This window comes from Sparus aurata, chromosome 20 (genome assembly GCF_900880675.1).
Source record: "Sparus aurata chromosome 20, fSpaAur1.1, whole genome shotgun sequence".
NCBI classification, from domain to species: domain Eukaryota; kingdom Metazoa; phylum Chordata; class Actinopteri; order Spariformes; family Sparidae; genus Sparus; species Sparus aurata.
This window is the reverse complement of record NC_044206.1, coordinates 7768470-7782591: the sequence shown is the minus strand read 5'-3', so window position 1 is coordinate 7782591 and position 14122 is coordinate 7768470. Positions and strand designations below refer to the sequence as shown.

Below are 14122 nucleotides of genomic sequence, written 5' to 3'. Positions count from 1 at the left end.
ACGTAACTACATTCACAAGAAAAAGCGCCAAATAAGATGTCAATTCCGTGTTAGCCATCTAAATAACAGTAGGGCTAATGCTAGCTCGATATCTTAGACTTGAAGACTGGATTTAGGAGAAATGTGCCAGCAGAAAGGTAAATTTAGTGTTAGCTGTCCAAATAAAATCAGTTGGTGCTAGCTTAGTATCTTGTTAGAATTGAAGACGAAATGCAAGAGAAAACGTGCCAACAGAAGGTAAATTCACTGTAAGGCCAACAGTTATTGAAGTTAGCTTGACATCTTTATAGATTGGGATAGTAGAATAAAAAGACAAAGACGACAGCAGAAATCTGAATTTTATTTTAGTGCAAATAACAGTAGCTAATGTTAGCTTGATATCTTGTTTGGCTAGAGCACTGGATTCTGGTTTAAAGAGTGAGAACAGAAAGGTGAGCCAGTTATGGCTGACAAAATACCAATGATTTGTGCTCTTACATGATGTCTCACATTCATACTGCATCAACATTGAAATGCGCTTTGTCATCTTTTCATCTCTGCATTCACAAACTTGTCAACTGGAAGGTAAATGCATACCATTAATCCCTCCGTTGGTACTGTTCTTTCTCTCTCTGGCTTGCTGTGTGCTACTGTCCTGCTGGGCAGACCTTAATATAATCAACTTCTTGTTCACTCAAGTCTGAGTCACAGAAGTGCTCAAGTGATTGGACTTTAATTACATAGCAGTCATTTTCTTTTTGCACGGAAAGAGAGAAAGAGACATCAGGGAGAAGCTGCCAGCAGCTGCAGTGAAAAGACAGTGGATGTGTGGTGCCGGGGAACATGGGAAGGGAGACTTAGGTGTGATTCCCGCCTTCCCAATCACTTCTACAGGGTGCTCATCGACTCATAGTCAAACTGTCTGACACCAACACATTTTATATAAGTCTGTTCATGCTCAGCCTTTCACGTAGAGATCAAAAACCAGATGTCATGTTCCTTTCTCCTCTCAATTTCTATATTTTCTCAACGTATAAAGTTTATTTCCTCGAATCTTTATCCTTTTTCCCCTTTGTGTTTCTATCCTTCTTCTCCTGAACATAGCAAAAAAGACACAGACGTTGCCATAGCAACACGTTTTCTGTGTTTCATTTACGCACTTCCTCAGCCCACAGTCCGTCCATCAAACAGCCCTTTCTGTTAGTAAAGTCAGAGACGGACAGGTTCACCTTGTAGACAGACCGGTCAAATGCTTTTTAAAGTTGCGTAACCGGTAGGAGCTGAATGTTTTCTATTTTGAAAGTGCATCCGAGCAACTGCAGCTGTGACCACCACTTACATAAGATCTATTGCCGCCTTTTACCTGTGGGATATGCATGGTGAGAACTGTAAAAAAAAAAACAACAAGACAGCTCCGGCATGCTTGCATGCATGTCATTGTGTCTCATTTTAGGTTTCCCAGCGGATAGCAGCAGTGTTTCCCCTACCATTCTGTTGGCGCCAACGCGGGCCCCCGCCCCCCTTGAAAAACGTGAAAATCTAGGCGCCAACCCGCGCTTGTTGTCTATTTCTCTGCACACTGTCGGATGCTATTTACATTTTACACTTTTCATTCAAATAAGCTAACGTAGCTTCCACAGATGTTTATTTTCATCTCTGAGACCTACATTTATCTTCTGGAATGAAGCTATCCAGCCCGTGTTTAATCTCCAAAAAGCTGCAGGTAAATTAATCGGCTCGTGTTCTTCTACCGGTATGACGGTGAAGTTTTGACCGCAGATCACCTCAGCAGACCCGGGCTGGGCTGCTCCGCCGCTACGCTACAGGTGCAGCTGGTCTGGACTTCTCCCACCACGTCGGAGCAAATGTGCAAACAAGCGTTATTTGGATAAACTGGCGGCACAACGGGGAACTAAACGGCTACTTTCTCACACGAAAAAGCTTTAAAACCTGATGTTACCGGCGCTATAGCGAATTTAAAACAGAGTTACGGCGGTTTCAAGTTAGCCATAGCGAGGGGAGGTTCGCTTCCAGTTTATAAAATAAAAGCGCAAATTCTTTCCTTATGGTTTTCTTTATAATTAAAGGACAACGGTTTTGTTTTTGTGAAAATGACCAGAAGTGCGTTACTTACTACGGCTGGCTTGGGTAGCGCCGAATTAATCGGAACAAAACTTTAAACAGCTGTTATTATTATGTTATGTAAGCCAGCTTGTATGATCCTTGCAAGATAGCAAGTCAGCTGGCCTTGTATTGATGGCCAAATTTTTAAATAGATTATAATATATATATATATATATATATATATATATATATATATATATATATATAATTTTTTAATTCAGGAATGTTCTGTAGGATCTGCCAGACTCACAAAAAATCCCAGCCCCTACCTAACCTGTCCTGTCCAGCTCAGCCCCGCACAGCCCCGCACAGCCCAGCCCTTTAATGAAGTGTTTGAATGTTTCTGTTTTGTTAATGTTGTTCTGTTGTGTTTTAATTAAATTCAATTGTCCTATTCATTACCTTGAGGTTTGAGGAGTCGCTGAATGTACATTTTCAATGTAAAACACTGTAAAAAGTCGCTGAATGTACATTTTCAATGTGAAACATTTTCAGCAGGACGAGCCCCCCCCCCCATCCCGCGGATACCACCCCGCCAGCAAAAAAACCTAGGGGAAACACTGAGCAGTATTAATCAATCCATCTGTATACTGACATACACAGAACTTAGCTTCTGGTGGTTGTTTTCTGGACCGTTCACCTCCACATGTTAACGAGACACACACCATCATCTCACGTCTCCTGTGCTCTGCCTTTCTGTTGTTTTTTGTCAGGTGGCGAGATGGGAGCACCGCACACGGAGACTGTCCAAGCTCTTTGGTAGCCCCTACCTGGCCTGTTACTGCCTGGGCTTTGTCATCATTCTGCTCAACGTGTACCGCAGCCACAGGTGAGGCACACACCTTCTGCAGCTAGCTAGTAATTTACAGTTATTTTCCTGGTTTATTCTCGATACATCTTGTCTTCAATTGCTATTTCTTTCAATAATACCTTCTTAATTAAGCCTTTTTTAACTTTTACAATCTGCCAAATCTCTCTATTCCTAGGGTCCAATGTCCCCCAGCTCAATATCCTCTTGATATGCATCAGAGGTGTCCGTCTCACATCATTCTTTGAGTTCTTTTTCTGTTGTGTTAGTTTACAGTATATCAAGAGACAAAGGACCCTGGACACATAGCGATTAGTATTCTGCAGTGACCATGAAATGAGAGAGCTTTAGCTTTTATTCGCTCTAAAAGAACAGCGCCCCCTACCTTTAAGATGCTGTCAAGAAAATCCATCAAATTCTATGCCCACTCCATCCCACTGACTACGAATCAGAATGAAGGCCTGTCTTATATAACTGTTCTCTCAATAATACAGGTTGTTTTTTTTTTTCTTTGGTTTTTCCTACCAAACTGAGCATCGTTGATAATCCTTTGATGGGTCCGTTCAGTTTCTAGGAAAACTCACTGTTTTTAACTTGCATTCTTTAAAAAAAAAAAAAATATCCCTTACTCTTGTGCTTCTTCTTCATTCCTCCACCTCTGTGTCCGCTTTTTCTTCCTTTCTCCCATCCTTATCTGTGCCTACGGTTCTGTTTGTGCCAGTGTCGCCCTACGCCTGCTATCATGCAGTACCCAGTGGAAATACACGCTCCCACACCTCCCACTATAGATCAAAATGGTGACAAAGCACCCTACAACGAAACCACACATATACAGTATGCCAGCAGGCTCCCAAAGGATGTCTGATGTCTGTTACCAGGCAACAACGCGGTTGGAACAAGCTGCCTCGAAGCGATAAATTGTCTTGCCAGCTTTCTCTTCTGAGGAGAATATTTATCGACACACAGTGCAACACCAGATCCTAAAAATAGTTGTGACTTTACAGTTTATTCACTCTGAGGAACGGAAGATGTGAATGAAGTGAATAATGGCTAGTTCAATCCTTAAGCCTTAATCATAGTAAAGTAACTCTTAAAAAAATATCCTGTAACACGGTTTCCTGGCAAGTATAAAAGCACACGCTTGCATGTGCCTCTACTTTGTGTCTTATTAAAGCAGAGCCCTACTATTTTACACATAAAGGCCCTTTTTAGTCGTATTGGGACGTACTCAAAGACTGTACAAAACTCGAATGTAGTCTCCACGATAACACCCATAGGCTTCTGAGGACACTATATGTGGTGCCTCTGGCCATCACCATCTTGGCAGTGACCGACTTTTGCTCCGGGCTTTACCAAAAAACTGGCCAAGAGGTGTAATGTGGTGAAGCTCGGGCAGGCTGAACAGAGCCGGGTTGCTGACAGCTAGCTTGAAAGCTAGTTAGACAGGTAGCATGTAGCTGCCATTCAATTGCACTCATAGCCTTAGTAATGCATAGTTTTTAGTTTAGTTTTTGTACCAAGCCGTTTCACACCCAGCGCCCATGTTGTATAAATAGCAAATGTACTCGCGCCCCTGGGTATGTTTGTCTTAAAGTCAGGTGTGGTCAAGTGCACTGATGGCGGATTGCTATCTTGAGGCAGCAGAAAGCAACAGTGTTATAGAGCAACAAAAAGCTCAGCTAAAGTCAAAAGCGCAGTCGCTGCCATTTTAAGGATGAATTAGATGCGCCTACACAGGCCGTTCATTCACTCTGATTTAATGATTTCAGAGGCCGCTTTCAGTTATTTTTAACATTTCCATAAACGCAGTAAGGTACTGTAACATATATCGTGGCTCATTTAATCAACAAAACTAAAAGCCGTAGTCATAAACTCTGAGGAAAACGAGTAAGGAGTTTGAAATAATCAATTAAGGTTATCAGACGCTTTTATCTTGTTAATGAAGAGATTACCATGTCGTTCCTGCCGCTGGGGGATTCCTGCAGGTAATGTCGACCCATGACAGACATATGTTTCCCCTCTCATCCCACTGTTAATGATCAACTGAGGAGTCCTTAAGTGCGAAACCAATACTAGAGGGGTAGGTGGAGCATCATGGTTTAAAGCTTGAAGAGGGCTCTGGGGAACTTCTGCGCTGTGCTAGTTAATTCATGTCAACGGACTCCATCTGAAACTAACGTTTAGCTACCATCGCTCTCTGTTAGCGGAGCATAGAGAGGCACCGAGACCGAGCACTTCACAAAGAAAACAGTCCAGCAGCGTAACAATCTCCTTACAAATGGCCAATAAAAAGTGATTAATCCATACAAATTGCTAGAAATTGTTAGATAACACCCCTTGAAGGCCACTGATCAAGCTGTCATGTAAGATGAGTTGGGAGTGAGAACTTGTTGACCCTGGACAGGTCGCCCGTCTGAAACATAGAGACAATTCACATCACATTCACATTATAGGGAATTTGCGGGCTATTTGAGTCTATTTTACCCTTTCTTTATATTCAGAGCTTCTGTCTAGACAGGCTCGATTGTGGAATGAGATTTAGCTCCCCAGACGTCACTCCTGCCTGTTTTATACACTTTTGATGATGTAAAAGGAAGTATCTAAGTAGATCAAGGTAAATGGTATTTTGTTCCTTTGTTAATCATACACTAAGAAATCGTTATGTATAATATTTTCTTTTATGTGGAACTGACAACAAGACGGCTAAAAGACAGCTGATAACAAAAAAAAGGGAAATCGGTACAAAACTAACATTTTCATATTCAAGTACAAAATATGTCACTGATTATTACAGGCTGTTCATTTAAATTCTTTCCGAACAGCATTTTCCGAGTGAGTCACGCTGTATTCATGCATTATTTTTTCATTAAGGTATTTCAAACTGACACCTCGCATGTATTCATATCTGTGCAATTAAATCCAAATGAAATGTGACAGGAAACAGTTTAATTACGTGAAAAGAAAATCCGACTGAAGGAACATATTTGTGCTTCATGTGTCACCAAGCACACATTACCACCTTTATTTTCAGATAGATACACAGCACCGTCACGGAGGCAAGCACATTTTTACTGTATTCACAGAGGTAGATCGAAACTCCACTGTTATGTAGGGAGGGGCCACATCGTTCACAATCACATAGTGATTAGGAGGGTAGCTGGATGGTAACACTGTCTACGGTGCTGCACAGTGGCAGTTTGATTAGCTGTTAATTGAAGATCAAATCAGACAAAGGGGGAAAAAAAACATCTTTATTAAACATTCAATCTAAGGCTGTTTCTGAAAAACTGTGCAGCCCTAATAAAATACAACCAGCATGATTTATCATTTGAAAGGGAGCAATAAATGACATTGTGACTGCCCCACAGAGCAAAAATGACTTAATGTCCAGAGGGTTGATTTGGTTTCTCACCGACCAACAATAACTTCTCTACAAACGGATGTTTACAGCTTACAAATCACTCCCTGGCCCATTTGTTGTTTGTAAAGAAAAGCTCCTCAGGCATTAAAACATTTAAAAAAATAATTTCACACAATGATGAAACTCAAAACAGTGGACGTCATCACAACTCTAACCTCGAGGCAAGTTTTCAAAAAGAGAAGGAGAAACGCTGTATTTTAGATAAAAATGTTTGCTTAATGTCATCAGAAAACAGATATGACTGTTTTGAAGTCAACTCGTTGCATAACTCCAGCAGAAAAAAAAATAAAGTAAAAACAGTGCCTTGCTTCTGAGAGCTGACGCATCATGTGCTGATCCAGGAGAGGAACGGATTTGAGAGGCTACTCCTCGTGAGTTATAACTTCTGTTTTAGCAATAAACACATCAAGTGAGCCGGACTAGTATGCTATGAGCGAGCGAGTTGGGGAGTTTTTGTGGAAGTGTGTTATTTCAGCTCTCCCAATCCCAGCTAATGGACTGATTGCCCAGCAGACTAATTCCCCTAGGATTCATTGTTGTGCTGGTTGTTTGTCGGTCTGATGGACTCACTCACACGCCGACATGCCAATTCGCAGACTGACAGGCTAATCATAGCTCCAACACAGATGTATAGGCTGTTTGACGGACATGCCGAGGATACGGGCTGTGTATTTTTATCCGTCAAGTACACTGCAGTGATACTCTCCGCTGATGACTCTGAATGATAAACCTTAAGGGAGCGCTTAGGCTTTAACAAGTCAATTTTTTTTTTTAATTAACTCAGAGTGTTAATTTGCTGTTCTCTGCTGTTGGCAGGAAGCCAGATGAGATGGGAAGATTGGGATTTACACATTTAGAAGTACTACGTGTGAAAATGTCACACTTACACTGCTTTTGTGTTCATGCTGAGAAGGTATTAAAAGCTAAATAACGAATATACCAAAACCTATAATTAGAAATCCAATGTTATGTGTAACCAGGCTGACAAATAGTAGGTAGAAATCATTTCATGCTTTATTCTCGGATGGGGTTGTGTTCGGACTACTTATCACAGGGGGACGATCTATTTTTGGAGAAGAAATTTTAAACTCAGAAATGTTTTATTTATAACATCAGTGAGGTAATAGTGCCACCTCAGAATCATTAATTTTTCAATTACTGAATTAACAAGCTGTTCTCCAAGGGAAAGAAAAATCCTGCATGAGTTGGAGATAACATTTTTATTTTGTGTCCTCCCAGTGCATCAGTACTAATAAAGGTCATTTCATGTCCGAACGCAACGTAAAGAAACACCCATGAACTGTGATTGACGTGACAGTATGGTTGTTGTAAACTGCCGCATCAGCCGACAATGTAAATCTAGATTTTCGCTGCATTCCCACTATGTATTGGTTTGAAATGTCAGAAGGGACGGTGGGTGTATGTGTTTGGGTACTTGACCATGACAGAACTAACAGACCTTGACTCCACCGGCTTGTGAAATCCTTCTGTTTGGAAGTGAGGCCTGCCCACCTCTCACACGTTAAACTTTTTCACAGAAGGAACAAAGCACCCAAGTGTAGCAATAAAGTTTGCTACGAGACGTTTTTATTAAGATAAGACCTATGCTGTGAAAGCCACACAGTTTAAAAGGGACTTTGTCTGACTCCCACACTTCTCTCCCTGACCCTTGTATACTTAATGCTCTTCTTCCTCCTCCTCCTCCTCCTCCTCCTCCTCCTCCTTTGGCTGTCTTTCTCTGTGATCAGACCTGCCATGTTGTATTCTTAAAGGTCCAAAGATCACAGGTGTGTGGCTTTATTGTCCCATTTCTAGAAGCTGTTCTATTTAGTCGATACATCATCAGACGTAACAATACACCTGGCATTTAGTCCCTTGTACCCACTAACCCCCTACGCACATCTTCCCCAGACCCCCTTTCCCATCTCTTTTCCAATCCACATCCCAGCAGTATCCCCTGCACCTTACTCAACAGACAGCCCAGCAGCTGCCCTTTGTGTCCGACTTGGTGGAACATCACATTACACTTCCTGCTTCCTTTGACAAAGGGAGGACGCCATAAGACTCACAGCGCAGACCCCGTAACCTAGTTTTCTCTTTCTAACTCCAAACCTAGTTTTGATTTCGGAGACATGTTTGTATAGAGCATCGCACACACAGGTGTGTTAACGCACACGCAAACACACACAAAAATGCATCCGCCTATGCACCAGTGTGTGTTCGATTATAAGCTGCAACGCCAGGAAGTTTTTGAGCAGAACATTTCCAAAAGGATTCAATTAATTCAGAGTTTCCATGTCATTTTTCTTGCACTCACTTAAGCAAAAGTCACAGAGTGGCCTTGGACCTCCATTCTCAACCTTAGTGCCTGAGGCAAACACTCAATTAAGTGAATTATCAGGGCACCCTCAAGCTTCACTTCTTTAACCTTAATTATTCAGCTTTACTGAATACCATGTTTTGGTCATCAAACCTTCACAACCCATTCACCTTAGTACTTTGTCAGCTAAGTATGTTTCTGCAAAACCACAGTTCAGACGTAAAATTGTTACACGTCATGTTGTAACTTAACATTTATTTAGGTTGAGTTCTCTGTTTCTCTCTTGTCCAAACACTAAACTTAGGTTTCGACACAAGAAACACTTTGTTGGAGTTAGGAAAACATCATGGTTTGGCAGAAATACGTGTTTTGATTGCCACATAAACGGCTGGAAATGTTACATATAAAGTGAACATGGCACAAAATCTGATAGAAGTGTCAACCTTGGACATATCAGTGGTTTGCAAAAATGTTAACTGCTAACACTATATCTTGCTGACTTGGCTGACTCTCATCAGGTGGGCTGCCGTTCCAAGGTTGGGTGACCAAAATATGGTGTTCAATAAACCTGATTCTTTTGAAGTGTGTGTAATTTCAGGACATTATTTTTTGCAAATAAATGAATCTCAATTTATGAGACTGAGACACTATTTGGAGCAACAACATGAGGTTGAACGGGTGGATTGCGACGAAAATGATCTGACATTCTTGCATTATGAAGCATTCACTTCACTTCACTCCAAAAACAAATATTTAGCATTTCCAGCCGTTATATCTCGATGTATCCTCTCTTCACTTCGATGCAACGTTTTTGTCTTCTGGACAATTTATTCCACGGTTTGTTTAAAGAATGTGAGAAGCAAGACTACAAGGGGCATGGATTAAGGATCTGAAATGACATTTAGAAGCCTGGATATGAGATTTTCCTCTCACTGCCATCTTGTCATAAACTGGATCCAGAAAATCCAAATTTGGTCAAAGGAAGGGAAGCCCATGTAGAGCTGTGGATTTGCTACTGGAGGCGGTTTGCGTAACAGCAGAACTGGTGCTGAGGAAAATCTGTGTGTTTTCAGTGAAAGAACAAGCCTACCTTTGACCTGTTGCAGTGCTTTGGGAAAACTGACATTAATAACGCATGTTTGTTTTCATCATTGAGTTGCAGGTGTGCACCTCGGCTACAACAGGCCGACCTGATACTGTGACGCAAAACATTAGATTGTGGATGGAAGATTTTTTTGTTTGTTCTGGCTTTCATGATCATAACACCGGTACAAGTCTGTCTTGCCTGTTTCCTTTCTTACACGCTAAAGCCAGCGGGTAAGGAAACCAAAATTCCTCATATGTCTTTTATCTGTAAACGTTGCATACACAGTAGGTTCAAACAACGTGGAATGCACTTAAACAAAGGGACGGGCAACATCGATCAATGTAGTGGCATTGGTCTCCCAGCAACAAAAACCTGCATACCCTCGCTCTCCTCACATTTTTTCCATCCCTGATGCAGCCAGCATTGTTTGTATGGCCAGCATTCCTGTGCGTGAAAGGCCACTTTGAGTGATTAGAGTGGAGTAGTGAAGAGGGAATAATAACCACCAGATTGTATTCATAGAGCAACAATTTGAGAAAAACATGAAAAAGTAGGTCAAGAGATGTTAGGGATCAATAAGTCACAGTGTCCAGGTTCCCCATAGACTAATGAACTACTGAGTAAGGATATCAGTTCAGTGATTAAATTGTGGTTCTCTGTTAGTCAAATACCTGTGATTAAACTACTTGTGAAATAAACAATGTTCAACAGACAGAATATTGCTTTTTAGAGTGTAAGAGGATTCTATACAGTAGCGGTGGCTTGCCAGTAGACGTGCTATTTTTTGCTTCCACTTTCTGAAAAAAACAAAAAACAAAAACAAAAGAAAATAATATGTGGTGTGTTGTAGCAGTAAAGCCAGTGCTGTGGGTGCGTGCATGCATGAGTGTAACATGTACTTTAAGGCAGATGGATGACTGAAACACAATACGAACAATGCAATGTCTGTTCAATGAAGGTGCTCCGTTCCAAACGCAGGCTACCTGTTGAATTGAAGATCCTTGGTAGTAGTTCCTTGTCCCCCCCTTTTGATACTACCTCCCATGACATCACAATACCTTTAAAAGCAGACGCTCAACCTTTCAGAAAACTCTCCACTCAAACATCGAAGGACAACACAGTGGATACAGAACTTAAATGCTTTTACTGTATGACCACAGGACCCTCAATACATCTGTCAGCGCCGACCGCTGAGTGTGACGTCAGTGAGGGTTAAAACAGCACTCTCCCTAACAAGCGGCCTCTTTCTGCCTGTACTCACGCAAACAGTCTGTGCATTCAAAGAGACTGTGGGAGAGTTTGCAAGAGAAGAGGCAGCTGTCTTTTTGCAGTTTAAACCCCAGTTGCAGGTGTCACACTTCAAATTTAAAAAAAATGCCATTAACGTTGGCTCGGATGAAGTTACAAAACAAAAGTGGACGGAATGAGTGAGTAAAAGAATGAATTAAATTCTCCTGGACAAAAAGGACAAAGGGAAAATGTGACTCCACACTCTTGAATTATTAAAGATTACATCAATGTGGAATGCCTTGAACATTTTAAAAGTATTCGCTCTGTCGGTTGTCCTGTTACTGTCATGGTGAGTCAGTTAGTTGTCGCACTCTGATGCCGCGTCACGGTTGGTTTGAAAATAGATCAAAATTTGAATATTTAAAACAGCTGCAGTACCAGCCCTCGTTCAGTGACACAAGGGGTCTATTCTGATTTCCTTTTCACGTCGGTGTTGACATCATGATGTTAAGCGTTTTTTGTCTGTATGAGGGGACATTATCCCTCCCTTACCAGTCATTAGCACATGAAGTATCTGCCTCGCTGACGTAAGTTTTTAGCCTTGCTCTCATGCCGCTGATGAAGGTTCTCAGTCACCCAGGTCATGGAGATTCTAAGAGCCAGTCGCCTACGATAAAGCGCTTAGAAATACTCTCATATAACGTACCATCTTGCACTGTGTCACTCCACCACTTTGATCCAGATTCGAATATCTTGAAAGCTGTTGGATGGATTGCCATTACATTTTGTAGTGACGTTCATTGTCCGCAGAGGAAGAGTCCTGCTGACTTTATTGATCCCCTGACTTTTCCTCTCGTGTTTCCTTTAGCAGTCACAGTGTTAATGTATTTAATGCGATATCTCAACATAGATGGATTCGCAAAAAAAAAAAATGTTTTGCAAATATTCATGCTTCTCAGAGCATTAACTCCAATGACTTTGGGACCCTAGACTGTTCCTCTTGTGCCATAATGAGGTTTTGGTTTATAGTGAAATGTCTTGACAACCATTGAGCACCATCACCAGGTCAAAAAAGTTTAGTTCGTCCTGTACTTCAAAACTGTCCAAATGTAAAGTTATCAATAATAAACCGTGTGCCTTGGAAAACAGTCAGCAGTAACATAAATGCAACTTGCAGTTAATGGGCTGAAACATAGACAACACAGAGGGGCAATTTCATTCATTGCTAAGCAAAGCAGGCAGCAGTCATCAGTTTGGTGACGTCATCAGCTTTTCTCAAAGAATACAGCCATCCTTTCTTTCATTTACCAAGAGACAAGCGGAAAATCAATTTTTTGATCCCTTACAAGCTTTTTGCTGGTGATGTTTTCTTTCTCTTTGCTCTTTCTCCTCCGCATGGGAATGTATCTGAATCTCCCAGGCAAAGGGTAGCATGCTAATCACAGTGAACATAGCAACATCTAACCTCCTAATTATTAGCATTTTTAATCTGTAATTGTTATGATGAAAATGTTAGCATGCTACCATCTGATTGTGTAATGGTCCAGAGACACCAAACAAACATTAAAGGAAGAATCTTAACAGTGCCTCACCTGTGTCTCGACTCAAAAAGCTGGGTATGAACACATCGTAAAAACACTTATGGCGACATCCAACTAGCTTGTACATTCTGCACCAGCATGAGGAGAGATAGCTCTCCATGCTACCAGGCGCCGGTGATCTGGATTGGTCATTAAAAAGGGAAACGGAAAGACCCAGGACTGCGGATATACAAATCTTAACTGACAGAGCGGCGTTTTTTCACATCACGATTGCTAAGAAAGCCACTTCTCATCAAGTGTATGTCTGATAAAAGTTGCGAATGGCACTGGCGAAGAAGTGGAGGCACAAAATAAGGAGAAAACGCACTGAACGGGTGAAATCGTGGATGATACCGCAAAAGGCTCAAACTGGCATTCCCTTTCTGTTTCCGCCTCTCTTACTGACTGAGAGAACAGCTAATCAAGGTGATTTATTTCACGGATAGCCTAAGCTGCTGATTCACCGTAGTCCATCTGCCAAAGAGCCGCCTATAAGGGCAGACTAGCTCCAAAAGAGCAGGACACATCGCAATAACTAGGGCCACGGATGCTAAGCGTAATCCCCGACACTGGTTTGTCAGTGTTACGGTTGACAGGAGGACGTGGTTGTGGTTGCAACAAGAAGTTGAAGGTATAAGGATTGTCTGGGAGTGTTTAAAATGGGCATATTAGTGATTTTCTTAGAGGTTTCTACTCCATCAGATGGGAACAATAAACAGTGCCAAGACAACTGTATAGAGTGCTTCAAATATTATTAAATGACAGTTCATATTTAACACATTATAATAAACACATAGTTGAGGACATATGTGACTTGTGTCCAAAGTCGATTTAACGCAACCTAGATGGCTGTATGGCTCTCATTGAAACGTGTCACTACTTTTTTCTATATATTGCAGTTTGATGTGATTAATAATGTAAAGTAATATATTAAAATGTTGTAATGAAGAGAAAAATAAGCCAGTAGTTTGAGGTGACACAATTTGTCCCACAAAACATTCCACCTTAAACTGCAGCTGCAAATTTGTTTGAAGCAATTCTTTTTCAAAAATGGTTGATTTGATTCAGTAGTTCATTGTCTGGAGCAAAGCAACAGGGGCGACTATGCCATCTTTTTGCTACGTTTATCTCTCTTCCTATTCCTTACCACTTCAATTCACCCCTAAGGTCTCTTGCATGCTTACATAAATGCAGTGTACACTAATAACCACAACTGGAGCATGTATAATACATTAGCTGAATAAAGGTGATTTTGATTCATTTCTTTCCCTGCAGTATGACGGTGGCAATGAAGGCCCAGGCCAGGTGGGAGGTGATGGACAGGACGGATGTCTTTTACACTGGCGTGGCTCTCATTGTGCTGGGCACTCTGCTGGTGGTCAGCAGCTTCCTGGCTCTGGGATTCACTGGGACATTCCTAGGTAGGTACAAACAACTCGGTTGACACTGAAAACGTACAATCCTCAGAAAGCTTCATAGTGAGTAGGATGGGCTATCACAGGAACCAGTCATTTTGATCCACATGAGAACAGTTTCGCTCGTTCTTGGGGAAAAAATGGGAAAAGACAAGCCC

The 14122-nt window shown here is 41.5% G+C and overlaps 1 protein-coding gene across 2 annotated transcripts in view; it reads left to right on the top strand.

Annotated features, from left to right (window-relative positions):
- The window catches only part of pemt (phosphatidylethanolamine N-methyltransferase), a 61706-nt gene that overhangs the window by 25887 nt on the left and 21697 nt on the right, over positions 1-14122 (top strand). For both annotated transcript variants that reach the window (XM_030401264.1, XM_030401265.1), the window contains exons 3-4: positions 2817-2932; positions 13825-13970. In XM_030401264.1, coding sequence (XP_030257124.1) covers positions 2817-2932; positions 13825-13970 — 262 coding nt within the window. The remainder of the gene's footprint in view (positions 1-2816; positions 2933-13824; positions 13971-14122) is intronic.